A 17,429-nucleotide genomic window follows, 5' to 3' on the forward strand; every position below is an offset into this window, starting at 1 on the left:
GCAGGGCTATAGCGGAGGCAGGTGAGAACGGGTCGCGATTTGCATGTGGGTGCGTTCCGCGATGCGAACCACGGCCCTGATGGGAGACGGGGAGGTGAGCGCTCACGGTCGGAGCGCCGGACCGGAGGGCTCACCATAACAGTTATCAGTATAAAAGACACCTGTCCACAACCTCAAAGAGTCACTCTCCAAACTTCACTATGGCCAAGACCAAAGAATTGTCAAAGGACACCAGAAACTAAATTGTAGACCTGCACCAGGCTGGGAAGACTGAATCTGCAATAGGCAAGCAGCTTGGTGTAAAGAAAACAACTGTGGGAGCAATTATTAGAAAATGGAAGACATACAAGACCATTGATAATCTCCATCGACCTGGGGCTCCACGCAAGATCTCACCCCGAGGTGTCAAAATGATCACAACCACATCCCAGAATGACACGGGGGGGGGGGGGGGGAGGGGAGGATGGGACCTATAGAATGACCTGCAGAGAGCTGGGACCAATGTAACAAAGGCTACCATCAGTAACACACTACACCGCCAGGGACTCAAATCATGCAGTGCCAGAGGTGTCCCCCTGCTTAAGCCAGTACATGTCCGGGCCCATCTGAAATTTGCTAGATTGCATTTGAATGATCAATAAGAGTATTGGGAGAATGTCATATGGTCAGATGAATCCAAAGTAGAACTTTTTGGTAAAAACTCAATTTGTCGTGTTTGGAGGAGAAAGAATGCTGAGTTGCATCCAAAGAACACCATACCTACTGTGAAGTATGGGGGTGGAAATATCATGCTTTGGGACAGTTTTTCTGCTAAGTGACCAGGACGACTTATCCGTGTAAAGGAAAGTATGAATGGGGCCATGTATAGTGAGATTTTGAGTGAAAACCTCCTTCCATCAGCAAGGGCATTGAAGATGAAACGTGACTGGGTCTTTCAGCATGACAATGATCTCAAACACACCACCCTGGCAACGAAGGAGTTGCTTCATAAGAAGCATTTCAAGGTCCTGGAGTGGCCTAGCCAGTATCTCAACCCCATAGCAAACCTTTGGAGGGAGTTGAAAGTCCGTGTTGCCCAGCGACAGCCCCAAAACATCACTGCTCTAGAGGAGATCTGCATTGAGGAATGGGCCAAAATACCAGCAACAGTGTGTGAAAACCTTGTGAAGACTTACAGTAAATGTTTGATAAACATTACAGGCCTCTCATCTTTTTTAAGTGGGAGAACTTGCACAATTGGTGGCTGACTAAATACTTTTTTGCCCATTGTAGATGTAAAATATGGCACTCTCTGGATTTTGTGGTGCTCAATTAGGATCCCAATCCTTGGAACAGTATGAAAGTAGACTTGGCACTCAATTGATGAGTAATGATATTTTTATTGTAGTAATCCACATACCGTTGGCTGTCTGGGCATGCTGCAAGTTGTAGTTTTACATCTTCTTGAGGTCCTGATGCAGCAAAACTGTCAACTAGGTAAAGGAGTTACACAGACTCTGCAGCAGTGTTTCCCAGCCAGTGCACCTACTGTTGCAAAACTACAACCCTCCTGTCTGGACATGCTGGTAGTTGTAGTTTTGCAACAGCTGGAGGCACACTGGTTAGGGAACACTGCTGTTGAGTCTGTGTAACTCATTTACCTAGCTGGCAGTTCTGCTGCATCAGACATAACTCCAACAGCAGGAAAATATATAAGGGTCAAGGATGGTTACTACAACCATTGGCTGTCAGGCATGCAGGGAGTTGTAGTTTTGCAACAGCTGGAGGCACACTGGTTAGGGAACACTGCTGCAGAGTCTGTGTAACTCCTTTTCCTAGCCGGCAGTTCCGTTGCAAAACTCCAATAGCAGGAGGATAGTTAAGGTGCCAGAAAATTAAACAGATTTGTAAATGACTTCTATTAAAAAATCTTTACCCTTCCACTACTTTTAAATAGCTGTATGCTACAGAGGAAATTCTTTTCTTTTTTAATGTATTTTTTGTCTTGTCCACAGCTGATAAGTACTGGAAGGGTAAAGATTTTTTTAATAGAAGTAATTTACAAATCTGTTTAACTTTCTGGACTGGTTGATTTAAAAAAAAAAAAAAAATTTCCACCGGAGTACCCCTTTAAGGATGGTGACTACAACCGTTGCCTGTCCAGGCATGCTGGGATTTGTAGTTTTGCAATGGCTGGAGGCACCCTATTTGGGAAGCACTGTGTTAGGTAAATTCACAGGCGGTATGATTGTATACCACAGATTTATCTCCAGATTATACGGTTCACAATCTGCATTTGCGCCATGCAGATTTTGATTCAAATTTGGTGGAAATTTGTAGAAAATTTTACTTTTTTGCGTTGTAATGGTCGTAGATAAGTTACACATTCAGGAACAATAAAGTTGACGCTTGAAAAACTTTATTTAAGGCTGCTAGTTAATATTTTGAAAGCTTACCACTTCTGTAATAAACATTTCAAACAGGGTAACCCTTTTCTGACAGGACTGGAGTCTATGTACAGTTTATCTTTATAGAAAAATAAGTTATATCTTTTTTTATTATTTAAACAAGTTATATTTTTCGTAACTCTATATATTTTTTTTTTTTTGCTTTTTTTATTTATTTTTTCCTTTCTTTAAATAATTGGGCGAAAAAACGGCACTTTTGGATTTAAGCCCTCATAGTTCTGGAAGGACAGCCAAAGCATGTGCGCTGAGTACAATACCAGTCCAGCCATTACCGAAAGCATTAAACCTTTTATGGTTGATGTATATATATTTTTTTAAGTAGAATCTGCTCTAAGTGTCATTCCTCAACAAGAAAACACTATTGTAAAATTTCATTTACTTTGCATGCAAAGCTATACTGTATGGCTTTATGATACACCTGCTTGAATTTACACAACACAAAGTCATCATTTTCAAGTGACAGCCGGGTGGTTCCTTGTTGAAGATCTTCAGTTTTCTTATTGTTCTTCCAGCAAATCCCTAGATTAAAACAAAGACAGATGAGTTATGAAATTCTATGAAAAATGCTTTTTTCCTAATCTTCCATAATAAATATCCATTCAAACAAAAACTATCATGGTTCCTATAAAAAGATGTTATTAAAAGATTTGCCCTGCAAACACTTTAAAAAAAATATATGTTAACCTTATGATCAACATTGCCTGGCAATTCATTCTCCCGGCAATGTCAGCTGCCATTTGTAGTTTCAATGGGCCAGGTTTACGAGAGTGAGTATAGTTTGAGTGAAAGTGAGAATAGCACCTGTTCTTCATTCTGAAACATGGAGGGAAGTTCTTAATGGTGGACATCCCTTTATGCCACCTATATGTCCTAATAGAGAAATCTTTTTAAAGGAAACCTTCAGGATAGAACAATCATCATTACTTCTCTCCCTCTGACAAAGTTATATGACATTGCAGTGCATTTACGTTGTCCCTATTGTAGTGCTCGTCTGTTCCCTGCAGCTTATCATCTCACCAGATATCCAGTAGGTCTTTTCTAAATCTCACTTTCGACCACCGTTTTTTCCTATGGCCATCTTGTGTTCAAATCCTTAGCCTACCTGGCATGCTCCAGGACATTTCTCTCCCTGCCATCCCTATTTACATATTCATCAGGGCTCAGGGGTAATTGGCTGAGCACACCTCGCTTCCCTCTTGTTGTACAGGAAAATGTTGCTGCCACTGCAGTGCAGCTGAAATAGGGTCATTGCTTTTACATCAGAGCCGGAGGGAGGTGAGTATAGTGCAGGAAGCTGAAGTGAGGGTTCATGGGAGTTGGAGTCCATGAACCTAGTAGTATTGGAATCTTTCGGTGCCAATTGTGGAAGAACGCCTGGACCGATTCTCCTCTTAAAATGTGTTGCCGATCGGTAAGTGCATTATCTAATACATAAACAAAACTTGCTTTTTAACTTTCCCATCCCAGAGGTCGCCTTTAATTGTACCTTTAATAAGAGGAGCATTGTAAATAATACAGTATAAATGGGTTGTCCATTCAGGAAAGACTGGGTTTAGAACATTATTCATCTCAACAATCCCTGCCACTAGCATTCTGAAGGTGCCCATGTCCCTGCTGATCTCCCCATTTTGTTTCCTTGACACAAGGAGATACCTGCTTATCCAGTCACTGGCTGAGTGTGAACAATGATTGGCCAATTTTTGCAGAGACAGGGATCAGATAGTGGACATAAGCAGGAACTAGGGCACCAACCAACCCAGTGGTGGGTCAGGACAGCAATACTGCTTTTTCTTATTTTTTAACCTAGAGGTTTCTCTTTTTATTTTTTACTCTTTGGACTGCCCCATTTAAGGATTATGTAAGAAGGTTATCTGGCAGGATAACATTTTTTAAAAAGATGGCACTCAAAAAATAAGAAAAAGCAGTATTGACCTCACCACCCACCACTGAAACTCCAAATTTTTTGCATAGCCATAGCTTTCTGCAGCCACCACTGGTGAAAACTTAGGGACTTACTAAGTGACTACATATTGTTTATATAATTAACTGAATACTAGAAGAGTATACAGCAAACACCCCAAGGCAGCCAGAATGTTATCATTTCTCTCTATGCCTAAATAGCATAATGGACCTAGGAATCAAAAAAGACTTAGGCTCCAGCTATATAGACGTGTTAATATCTATATAAACACCCAGATGCACCCGATTTCTCCTGTTTGTTGGCAGAGCTTGTGGTTGCTGTGGCGACACCCTGGCCTATAATTTCTTGTGTTTTTCTGGCCAGTGAGGTGCTTTTACATTCACGCCCTGCTATGTCTGGCTATTTAAGTCTGCAGTGTCCTCTTAGACTTTGCTTGTGAAAGATTCTCCTCTGTAGCTAGTTATTTCCGGCATCTAATTCCGTGTTCTGGTGCTGTGACGTTTGCTCTGATATTTGATTAACTCTTTTGCTATACGATTCATTACTTCTGTCATCCTCTTGATCCGGCTTGCTGACTAACCCTATTTCTATTTGTTTGTCTCCCTCTTAGTTTAGTTTCCTGTGCATGTTATCCCATTATTACCTGACTGATTTCCTATCACCTTTACTGTGTTGTGTATTGTTTGTTGTTTTGACCTGAGACACCCCTGCACTCAGTCCAGAGTAAGGACCATCTTCTGTGGAATCAGCGTTTAGAGTGATTACCCAATAGGCAGGGACAATGGTTCTAGGGTGAGAGCGGGAGTGCACCGGTTCCCTGCCCATATATGACACAGACATGTCAGGAAAGCTAAGAGGTTCTCTCTAAATAATCATGTGAGAGCAGGATAAATAGAATCAAGTGATTCCTAAGAACAGATCTTGTGTATACCATCCTCTTGTTATTATCGTGACATCATTGGATATTTTTATGGTCTTTGGAACTGACTTTGCACTATGAGTATGAAGTTCAAAAGTTGCACTGTGGTTATGACTTATGTGATACATGTGTACAAGATTACCAGGGAAATTCTATAGAGCTATATGTGATTCCAATATAGGCTTCCCTTGTAAAAAAAAAAAAAAAATTAAAAAAAAATCAGTTATTATAGGAAAGCCCATTTTTGCAGGTTCTTAAAGGCCAGACAAAACTATGTCAGATATATTTTGCAAGATGAAAGGATTTCACACAGGATATGTGACATTTTTGACAATTGGGCAGCCAACCTCTGGGCCTCTAACCTATGATGAGAACAAGAGCTGCATTACCTCAGTTCTAGAAGCCAAAGTGGTTGGTGGGGTACAGCACAACAAGATTCAACGGAAAGGTGTCTGTAAGTGTGTATATCTATCTGCATTAAAGTCTATTGGAGTTACAAAACAATTTCATCTACCATAAATTTTTGATATCTGAAAACTGAAGGATGCAAATGTGTGAAAAAATATGTTTGCACAAAGTAACCAATCTAATTGGCCATAGACATAAATGGAGGGGGCGTGGCATGACGTCATGTCCCCAGTCCCGGAAACCCGGAGGTTTCTGAAACTGGAGATTCAGCACCCGGGTGCTGCAGGGAGATCGCGGGGGGTAACAGCAACAGCAGCTGTCTATATGGCTTACCTTTCCTTAACTGGGGTATTAATGATCCAGTCCAAAAATTCTTGGGCAGCCTTAATGTCAAGGGCTTTGTTGAAATCACTGGTAAAACTGCCATCAGCGTGTCTTCTGTCCATGTCATCTGCATCGGAAATTTCTGCGAAACTTAAAAAAAAAAAAAAAAAAAACAAGGCATTAAAAACAACAAAAATAGCAAATGATGAAAAATAAAATTAAAATAATAAACAATGCAAACAGTAAGTAAACTAAAACTCAAGTTCCTTAAAACGGCATGTTTAAAATGTCCATTGTTGGCCTTCTGTTCTCATGTAGAGAGAAATAACTCACTCTGGGTGTTAAAGTTGCCAAGGCAACTGTGTGCCACTCAGCAAGTTCTGTGAATGAGTCCTGTACAACAGAAAGCGGCTCATGCATGGTACTCGCTGGTCAATATATGGTTGCCCCAGCACATGGGGCCCTGCAGCATGAGTTACATGCCTCCACACCTTTTTTTCACAGACCTTTTTTTTCTTCCAAAAACAACACCACACATGTCTCCAGGTCGTGAGTGGTATTACAGCTTGGCTTTATTTACTTCAATAGTGCAATACCACATGCAATCTGAGGACAAGAGTGGTGCTGTTTTTAAAAGAAATGATGTCTGTTTGTAAAGGTCCCTGTAAATAAGTATTTTTTATACATAATATGTAAGAAAACTTCAAATTCTTACTTTCTCTTTGGTCTTCCTTTAATTAACCAATCAACAAATTCTTTGGCTGCTTTTTCTTCCAAAAAGCTGGTCATATCACTAGTGAAAGTTCCCTCCGCGTGCCGTGAGAGTCTCCTAGAAAATGGAAAATTGGCAAAAATTGGTACATTTTAAACTAATGTTCCTTAAAAATTTGTGTATTTATTTTTTTTTTGTTATGTAGCAAAGAGGGATTCTTATCATTTTGGGCATAGCTGAAACTAAAAACAATACAAAAAGAAAAAAAAACTGTAGAAACAATGAAACAATCAAAAGGGACAGCTTTTCTTCGTAACCATCCTCAATCCTTAACCATCCTCATAATGTTAGATTTATGTCAGCAGAACTGCCAGCTAGAAGAAGGAATTACACAGACTCTACAGCAGTGTTTCCTAACCAGTGGGCCTCCAGCTGTTGCAAAACTACAACTCCCAGCATGCCCAGACCAGACCATAACCAAAGGTTGTCCGGGCATGCTGGGAGTTGTATTTTTGTAACAGTAAGTACACTGGTTGGAAAACACTGTTGTAGAGTTTGTGTAACTCCTTCGCCTAGCCGGCAGTTCTGCTGCATCAGACATAGATCAAGCAGCAGGAGCCACACATGTTGGGAAACTAATCTTAATACTCCATTATTTAGGTATTGGTCTGATGTAAAAAATTAACATCAGTGTACCATAAAGCATTGTAAGCTATAATAACACTAAAACTAATATAACAGTTTACATAAGGAGACTTATATTTTACATTTCAGAATATGAAATTAAAAAGAAGATTTAAAAGGGCCTATTTGGTGAAATGGTTATTAGTAGTTGGCCGGTATTAGAAATAGAAACTGAAACTAAAAGAAATAGTAATTGGTGGAAGCAAAATATCTTTCTTACTGTTTCATTGGTTTTCCTTTTATCAACCAATCAATAAATTCTTTGGCTGCTTTTTCTTCCAAGAACTGGGTTACGTCATTAGTATATGATCCATCCGCATGCCTTTCAAACTGAACATTACGTCTTTGCATTCCTCTACAAGAACAAATGGAAGAATGGCAAAAAAATTATACAACATAATAAAGAGTGATTTTGTTAATAAAAAGTGGTATTTTGAGAATACCTTTCAGGGTCAACAAAATTTGAATGGCTACTGCCACCTCAAGGTGGACATGATCATAGCCAAATGAAGCAATTGTGGCTGCCTTTTGAAGTTTGATCTAGCCTTAAAGATCCTATAAATTAACAGGCAAAGCATGCCTTAAAGCAAAGTTATCTGAACCCTACAGTCAAGGCCAAGGTTAGTATGACCTCCTATGATACTCTTAGGCTGGCATCACACTACAGAATTTCCGACCGGATTCCGCTCAGGAATTTTGATCGGAAATTCTGCTACATAAAGGTTGACATGCAGGTGTATGCGTTTTTCCGTGAACCCATTCACACTGCGGAATATTTGGGTCAGAAGTTTTGACAATGTTCTGATGAAATCCTTTCCGCAGACATTGCCGTCTATGGGGACAGCAGTGTCTGTAAGGTCCTAGAGCCGACAAATTCATTTGGTGCTGGCTTTACTAAAAAGTTTTCCATCCGGAGCTTCACAAGTGAGAATCTGACCTTAAGACACTCAAGAAGTAATACACAAATTACAGGAGGACATGCAATCCGGGGCTCTATGTGACTAGATTTTATCATCTTTGAGGTACAAGGACATGACTGCTGATTTCATTTTGGATGCCTTAATGTCTTAAACGATGCTGTCATCTAGATCAATGTCTTATCCACTGCTGGTAGGAAATCTGCTTGGGGGAAAGCATGGCTGGCCTACACTATGTCCAAAAGATATCTGTGCTGTAAACAATTTAGGCCTAGCTATTTGTTTAGGGCAGAGCTGGAGAATTTCTCCAACACAATTTTAAAATTTAAAGGACAGGAGCAGAACGCCTTTCAGAGGAAAATGTCTCCCATGGATCATAATTAGACATAGGATGCAGTAAAGGACCTTGTGACACCAACAAGCTGAGAGTTCTTATGCCAAGTTCCCTGTGGGAGGACAGTTGAACAAATCTATCCATTTCACATTGTTCCTTTGGACCGATATGTAGTGGCTCCTCAGCTTCCTTTATATAAGCATTTATCTCTAGAGTATTACTTCTAAAATGTCTAGATATGGAGGTTCTGACAGAGGTTTATCCTTGAAGACCCAAGTGTCTGACTTGGTGGAGGAATACTCCCAATGAGAAAACTTTTCTGACCGTCCAGTGGTATTACGTACCACAAATGCTTTCCAGTTAGGCTGTGAAGCACATCTGGATTCCATGAAAGTGCAGGACTCCTGGTCTGCAAACTCCTGTTTTGCAAAAGAACGAGGAGCAATCTGTTTGATGTTGCAGCACTTTCTTCTGCAGCTAGTGGGCATGTCAGTAAAGGTGAGGACAGACAAAGCCACCGCAGCAGTTTATATAACATCAGATTTGTCAGATTCAAGTTTTATAGACAGGTAAGGATATGGAATATATATATATATATATATATATATATATATATATATATATATATATATCCAGGTTAATTAATAGGAACAAAACAGCAGACCAAGTGGTTGGACAATTGTTTGACCCATTGTCTATAACAAATATTTTAAATATATCTACCATAGGGAACTTTTCACAACACTTTTGTATCTATTTGGTATATTACGAAGAATAGTTATGAAATGTATTATGCTAAAAGAACATGACATCCTTCTGAACTTTACACATCTCATAAATATTAACAACCCTTTTCATTCCAATCGCTCTAAACCAGTTATATGATATGGTAATTGCACTAAGGATTGACTTGTAATGATAGCTAGCCAGGAATCTGGAATGTTCAGAAGTGGATCTTATAAGGAAGTTATGCAGCCTGCAAACTATTATTTAGGGCTGGCAGGTAGTATTACCTTCACTACACATGTGGAAATCACCCACAGCTACATTTTGGAGATTGTGTCCAACCTCTACCTATGAGACTGTATTTACACACAAGGTGCTGATATGAAAAATATGCATGATGTGTATGTGAAGCAATCTTCATGACTTTTTCACTTTTGTTGTTGTAATCCATAAGATAAAGTTTATGTGTTCTATACATAAAACATTTGTATCTTGACTTTGGCATCCATTGTTTAAGAAATCACATCAGAAAAAGTCACTAAGTTTAGTGATCAAATGAAGGATTAGGGTTAAGGTTATGAACCCTAACCTTACCCGTACTAGCCTTAAAAGAGTACTCCACCCCTACACATCTTATCCACTATCCAAAGGATAGGGGATAAGATGTCTGATTGCGGGGGTTCTGCAGCACCACCGTTCACCAGCTGCACGGAGCGAAAAACACTCCATGGTTGATGACGGGCGATAGAGGGGACAGAGTATTGTGACATCACAAGTCATCACAAGTCTAGGGAAGGGGGGCGTGGGTGCCCTCATGCCCCCTCCCTTAGGTTTGCATTGAGGGGCCGTGATATCACGATACTCCAACCCATGTATTGCCCGTCTTCAGCCACGGAGCGTTCTTCGCTCTGTGCAGCTGATATACTGGGGCACTGCAGGAGAGATTGTGGTGGTCCCCAGTGGTGAGACCCCCTTGATCAGACATCTTATCCCCTATCCTCTGGATAAACTCTAATATAGGGTTAGAATTATGATATATCTTGGTGTTTAAAGCATGGATACAGTTCTAGGAGACCTTAGAGGGTCAAACATAACTTTTCAAGTCAATTGGGCACTTTTGATTCAGACAGAATTATTATTATTATTTTTTCAAATCCCACGGCCGATTCATATGAGATTCAAATCAACTGAGATAATGAATATTTAGAATCTACATTTAAACTGCTACATCATAAGGATAACCCATTGAATAATGAGGCTTATATATTTTGGAGGTGCAATTCCTACCTTAGGGTGCACATACTTATAATATATGAATATATCAAGCAGTGCAGTTATAACCAAACAATTGTCCTGGAAAGGAAAACAGTTCCATCATTAAGACCACCCAAATAGTCAAGATTACCAGCGCTCCTAGGATCCAACAGAAAAAATTCTGGAAGAACCCATAGAAAAACTCACCAACCACACCTTGAACATCTTCAGTGTATCACCAGATTGTACATACACTACAAAAAGTACTTTTTTCAAAAGAACATATAATCAAACAAGATGACACAAGTGGGGTTTCTGGACATTCATGATAAGGTTGAGTGGACAAACAGGACTGACGTAGACCGGTGAAAACAAAGTGTACGGACTTAGAGGGGCCTGTATTTGGGTTATCGGAAACAAAAGGTAAACTCGGTGGACTCCAGATTTCTTACCCGCTTCTTTTTGAGTTCATTAACCACTGGACAAAGTCTTGAGCCCGCCTGGAGTCTAGGTACTTGCTGTAATCACTAGTAAATGTGCCTTGTGAGTGACGTTTAACTTCATTGTGGTGATCTGAATCATCTAGTACTTCAGTCCTTGCAGCTTTGACTGATCTGCGTATACAATTTTTTAATTTGTGATATAAGTATCTATCAAAAATCTGAGGGGACATTGCGCTGAGTTCTAGACCTAGATATTTAACACACCTTGGAGATATTTCACATAAAAGATCAATGATATAGAGAAAATATTAGGTTATTTGGTGTGTGCCCTTGAACTAACCTGGCTTGAGAGCATCCTTTAGGCACCTAGTGGTTGAACTCCCTTAAAAAGTTATGTCTAGATGTTTTTAGGTATTGCCTTTACCATTGATTAACTTTTACATATGTCTGGAGATCAACCCAGTTGCCTTGGGCTTTCTATGTAACAGTAGACATGAATTAAGGTACAGCTGATCCCATTGTTTTACCAAAAAGTAATGCCATTAAGATTGACTTCTAAAGGTGTTAGCCCAATCAAAAGAATGCATGCTATATTCATTCATATGGGACTGTAAGGCCAAGGACCTGCCAGATAGGAAAATATGCCACATATGGGTCCATTGGACCCATTTGGCAGATCTTTTCCCAGGTAGATGGAACTGTATAGGGCATATATACAACTGCACCCTAAGACTTTTTTGAAGGGCATGAAATGGAAAATAAAGTAAAGCAAATGTTCAGTTAAAAAAAATCCTAATAATAAAGTTTTATACTCTTAATTATTTCTTTAAGTATTCTTTTTTAATTTTTTTTTACAAAAACTATAGAAAAATTTGCATCAAAATTTTTTTTACATTTTTTAGTTAGATAGGAAAAATTTAAATTGTATTTTATTTTGCTTACCTAGAAAGCAACTGTTTATAGATTATATAGATATAGATTATAGAAACACTGTTATCTCATCCTCAGACAATATATGTTAATTCTCAGAAATTCTGTATTTGCATGAATATGTAGATTTTATGACTTGTTCTGTTTGGAGCATTTGAAAGGTGAGTAAGGTTAAACTGGGTATTTGCATAAAACAGGTCATGTATTTATTAAGATAAAACTTAAACCCTAGATTTGTTTCTCTCTGACTTTTAACAGCGAAAGGGTGCATTCACATCTAGGATTTTTTGATCCTTTGTTATGGCGGGAAATTTTCAAATCTGTCTCCTGCCATATCACTGTCGGATCCATGCTATATCTCATTGAGTGAGCTGATCAGAGTCAGAAAGAGTCTTTGGCTCATTTTCCGACCGTTTCTGTTCTTTGAACAAGACTGAAAAGTGCAGCTGACCAAAGTTATCTGTCCGGTTATAATAAAAATAAAAATCAGATACCATCAGAAAATGAGCCAAGCAGAGACTCTTCCTGACTCCAGGTAGCTCATTAAAATCAATTGGGTACAGTGTGGATCCGACAGGGGTGCGGCAGGGAGTTGTTTCGAAATTCTTTTGATGTATCTGGATGCTGGATCCACAAATTCGAGATTTGGATGCACCTTAACTTACCCCATTGCTTGCATTGGAATCAGTTTAAGTATGCCATTATTATTGGGGGACTTGACCTCAGGGTCCCTGCAACCTTAGTCAGACATATTAACTTTTTGGATCAGCGATGTACTTTTTTTTTTTTTTTACCAAACTATATCCATTGTTATAGTATTCCCATGAAATAAAGCTATGGCATATCTCATGGACATGCCACAATATTATGATTGTTGGGAACCCTGCTAAGGACTCATCTTCCTTGTTTCTATTCTAAGTGGTATTATATCACAACTGAACAGAAATTAGTAATCAAAGCTTGGTTGGTGGGGGTCTCCGTAGTCAGATTGGTGGGGGTCCCAGCAGTCAGATCCCTGCTGATCAGTAATTGATGGCAAATCTTAGATGAATGTCCTCACTTGGTGTTGTAGGAGAATCATTTTAATACATGATTGCTTACAGATCTATCAGTCTTACTTGAAAGAAGGGTATTAGCTACATTCCTTCAGGTGGGACTGTATGGTCAATGACTTAAAGATGGGAAGATACAAAGTTTCTTCCTTAATGAAAAATAAGGTATGTACATGAAAATAAACCTAATGTGGCCAAGAAAGCTAAATAACTTATAAGGCTTTGAAAAAAATAAATAAAAAATAAATGTTTTTCAATAAAAAAAAATAAAAAAAAATAACTGCATTTCATAATTCATAAAGGAATTTAGAAAAAAAAAAAATCAACACTCCACATATCTACCTTTATGAATAGTTAAACTTTCTTACATTTACTTTAGGTTTTATGAATAGAAATACTTATAATGCAATCATTTTTTAAATGTCTTGAATACATTGGTTGATATTTTTTTTATATCTGTGCATGCTATGTAGTTACATATAGATAAGAATATATTTTATAATCACATACCTGGATTTGTCTTCTGTTTCCTGGATTGGATTTTGGAAACTTCCTTGTAGTAGCATGAAAAGAAGCCCCAACATATAGTAAATGCTTTTCATGATTTTCTGGAAGAGATCCACAATAAAATCTTATTTTTTCAATAATTCTTAAGATTTGCTTTTAAAATAGTTATCTTTACCCATGTCATAGATTATAAATGACTATGAAAATGTAATAATATTTATTTGGAATTGTAAACTTGGATATGGTGTTTTGATCTAAACTGTATCCTAAAATATTCCGAACAGATATGTCATATTGAGGATAGAGACTTGATTGAATACAGAAACAAATTCAGAATAGTATTTTGTTCTTAGCAGATTTTTTATTATATTATTTATTAATTAAAAACTTAAAAATATTATGTAATTATTTATTCTACTTTTTTAGCTGTTTCAATGGAAAAAGATATATCAACAAATCCTATTTTGATGGCCAATGATTAAAGACAAACATAATAACTATTTGACTTAACTGTCTACATTATGTACTGAGCTTGAGTGTTTCCTGTATATATGAAACTTTATAGGCTGAAGTATAAGTGTGTTCCTTATAAATAATCTAATTAAATTATGAGTTAATATATTTGTGAAATAAATTCATTTTTAAATAAAAAATAATAAAGCAAAACAACATAAACTCTACAGTATAAATGAATAACTCATGAAATTAACTTAATATAAAATAGGTTTTAAACTTCACAATATTACAATTATATTATTAATAGTTTTACAAAGTTTGATAAATTGAAAAAATCGAAAAGCATCAATAAAAGTCCAAAGGAGTGCAATGTGTCATAAAATGAATGAAATACAAGATAATAATATAAATGAATAATAATATATTATTAATACAAATAAATAAACTTAAATATAGTCTTTGCCATAGTTAAGGACTTACCGTGAAGTGTATGTCTGAAAATGGACAAAATGATGCTCTCCAGCATCTCCTGATGATGATTCCGACTGCTTATGCCACAAAGCATTTTATACTCTTTTCAGCTTCATTGAACATTGTGAGGATGCATTATGTGCATTAATTCTGACACAGATGATCATGTGATTGCCGATGCTTTAAACGTTTCACATATGACTGCTTTTTGTTTAATTTACACATTAGAAACGGCTGGCGAATCATTGTGAAACAATTGCACATGTACAAGTGCTTCCTTTTCAGGTGTGCAAGTGCAGGTATAATGCAATGTCCGATGAGAGATTATATGAACTCTTCTTCATTCAGCTGTCTTGTTTGTGATACTGATCTTTGCTAATAGTACAGATGAAAATGCACTTTATAAAGTGGGATATAATGGGTATTTTATTGAAGTTACCTGCAATCTGTTATTTTATTATTATTTCTTCATTTTGTTTATTGAATGTGTAATTTAGTTAATTAAAATTGTGAATATTTTTATTTTTAATATCTTACCTCTATACGGTGATATGGACGGAGTTGTCTCATGAAAATCAGCTAATCTCTCCAGCCATACATTCAACCCAGATAGTTCAAACATTTAATACATATCTGGGTGACACACTTAGGGGGCTCTCTACTCTGGTTTATAGGGTCATCAATATATCCATATACTTTAACACACCATATGAAAAGGGGTACTTAAAACTCAACAGCTTAAGCTTAAAACAACTGGGCCCTAATGTAAATTCTTTAACAGCCCCCCAACTCTCCTCCTCCCTATCCACCAGGTGCCTCATACATTGCAGCTTTGGGCTCCCAAAAGCACTAGAGCTTTACTGCGACTGTTGCCTTCAAATGGCTCCAGAAAGTTAAACAGATTTGTAAATTACTTCTATTAAAAAATCCAATAATTATCAACTGCTGAAGTTGAGTTGTTCTTTTCTGTCTGACAACAGTGCTCTCTGCTGACATCTCTGCTTGTCTCGGGAACTGCATAGAGTAGAAGAGGTTTGCTATGGGGATTTGCTTCTACTCTGGACAGTTCTTGAGACAGGTGTCATCAGAGAGCACTTAGACAGAAAAGAACAACTCAACTTCAGCAGCTCATAAGTACTGAAAGGATTAAGATTTTTGAATAGAAGTAATTTACAAATTTGAATCTTAAGTGATCATGTGTCAGCATGGAAGTTAGATATTAACCAAATAGCTTCCATGTATTATAGAACATTTAAGGTTATTTAAATGCAAATTTTCTTTGTTAACCTACTGAAAAACGTAATTTTTAACAAAAAATGCTTTATTATAAAGATACCCAACTTCCTATAATGTGTATAGATGCATTTAAACTATTTAGTCGATCTCTCTATATCTCATATCTATCTATCTCTTATGTATCTATCTCTCATATCTATCTATCTATCTATCTATCTATTATCTCATATCTATCTCCTATCTATCTCATATCTATCTATCTCCTATCTATCTAGCTATCCGTCTATCTCCTATCTGTCTATCTATCTCATATATATCTATTTATCTCATATTTATCCATCTATCTATATCCTATCTATCTATCTATCTCCTATCTATCTATCTATCTATCTATCTCATATCTATCTATCATCATATAGTGTGGGTATTTAAAGTGACTCTAAAACAGATATAGTGGTCAGAGTTCCATGTTTCTGATGCAAAGCTCAACATCCCCTGCATAGACATGATCAAATATTCCTTGCTACAGCCATCAAGAGGGGATGTTTAGAAGTATACAAATACTGTGAGTGGGTAGCTAAATTATGGTAAATAATATAACAAAACTCTGCCCACCCTCCCGAATAGTCTTCAGTCTAGTTAGACTACATCTTCCCCATGCAACACAACCCTACAATGAGATGCCACAGATATTTCCTTAGGTTTCCCATACTTGTGTTGTCTCAAAATGTAACTATCACTTAAAAAAAATAAATTGGACATGTCCCTTTCTATAAATAAATACACGACATATCATGTTTTTTTTTTTTAATAACAATACTGTATTTATCCATTACCTACAGTTTTCAAGTTTGTAACCTAAGAAGTGACAATGCAACTCTGTGGCCCCCATATACATTATCCTTTTCTTAGGGTGTAAGGTTGTCCCAGGCATTTTCATTCAAGAGATTGTTAAACAGCATTATGATCCTGCATTGGAATCCCATGAAGGACCATTAGCAATTTCATGTGAGAAAACCTAATAAAGTCAGTAACTGAAAGGAGAAAGTCTGGACCCATGGGGCCAAGGCTACTGCCTAAAATGCCCCTTTTATACACTGGTCCTGTTATACTCCTATTTACTAGCTGAGAAGTAAGAAAGTGTAAAATTACAATGGATAATGTTGATGTATCATACAATGTTAATCTGCACTTAAGCTCAATAAGCTTAATATCCTTTTTTTTAAATCATTCTCTACGTGTTTCATTAGAAGACTCCAAGAACAATGTCGCAATTACTGGTATGTGAGCTGCGGCCTGGAGCATCATATGTTTTCATTTATACACTATAATTTGGTTACACGCTTTTGCATGAAATGATGAGGAGAAATGTTCACAGCTCCCCTGACTATAATCATTCAGTACAAGAAATTATTGGCCTAGCACAATAACTTATTTTCTCAATGGATTCCTTTCCCAACTATAGATACAATATATAGATACTAGAATATATGTCAATTTGTATTAAGTGTTATAGCTCCTAGGCTACAATGCAAACAAGGCCCCCTACCTATAATGGACCATTTATAATACTACTGTCTTCCAATGTATGCAGGAAGACGCTTGGGACACCAAGCCCCAAGTGAAAGTGAGACCTCTATACTACTGATACTGATACTATGCCCCTATGTAGATATGCATGCACAAAA

At 37.4% G+C, this 17,429-nt stretch overlaps 1 protein-coding gene across 2 annotated transcripts; it reads right to left on the reverse strand.

Annotated features, from left to right (window-relative positions):
* Nucleotides 1-2,417: 2,417 nt before the first annotated feature.
* On the reverse strand, nt 2,418-13,838 carry GCG (glucagon). 2 transcript variants are annotated; one of them, XM_056535752.1, is made up of 6 exons: nt 13,582-13,838; nt 11,099-11,260; nt 7,636-7,770; nt 6,735-6,848; nt 6,029-6,169; nt 2,418-2,966 (listed from the first exon to the last, which is right to left on the reverse strand). In XM_056535752.1, the coding sequence occupies exons 1-6, from the start codon at nt 13,671-13,673 to the stop codon at nt 2,945-2,947; spliced, it is 666 nt and encodes a 221-aa protein (XP_056391727.1). In that variant the 5' UTR covers nt 13,674-13,838; the 3' UTR covers nt 2,418-2,944. The 2 variants fall into 2 exon arrangements, with proteins under 2 accessions (XP_056391727.1, XP_056391728.1); XM_056535753.1 differs by lacking the exon at nt 2,418-2,966 and having other exon boundaries at nt 6,025-6,169.
* Between the last annotated feature and the right edge of the window lie 3,591 nt (nt 13,839-17,429).

Source organism: Hyla sarda, chromosome 8, assembly GCF_029499605.1.
Source record: "Hyla sarda isolate aHylSar1 chromosome 8, aHylSar1.hap1, whole genome shotgun sequence".
NCBI lineage: Eukaryota > Metazoa > Chordata > Amphibia > Anura > Hylidae > Hyla > Hyla sarda.

Excerpts from the sequence above, each read along its gene's own strand:
- GCG (XM_056535752.1), bottom strand. The coding sequence starts at position 13,673 with ATGAAAAGCATTTACTATATGTTGGGGCTTCTTTTCATGCTACTACAA. Across the intron at positions 7,771-11,098 it reads ATGAACTCAAAAAGAAGCGG|AGGAATGCAAAGACGTAATG; the intron begins GTAAGAAATCTG and ends TTGTTCTTGTAG. Across the intron at positions 6,170-6,734 it reads AAAGGAAGACCAAAGAGAAA|TTTCGCAGAAATTTCCGATG; the intron begins GTAAGAATTTGA and ends TTTTTTTTTAAG.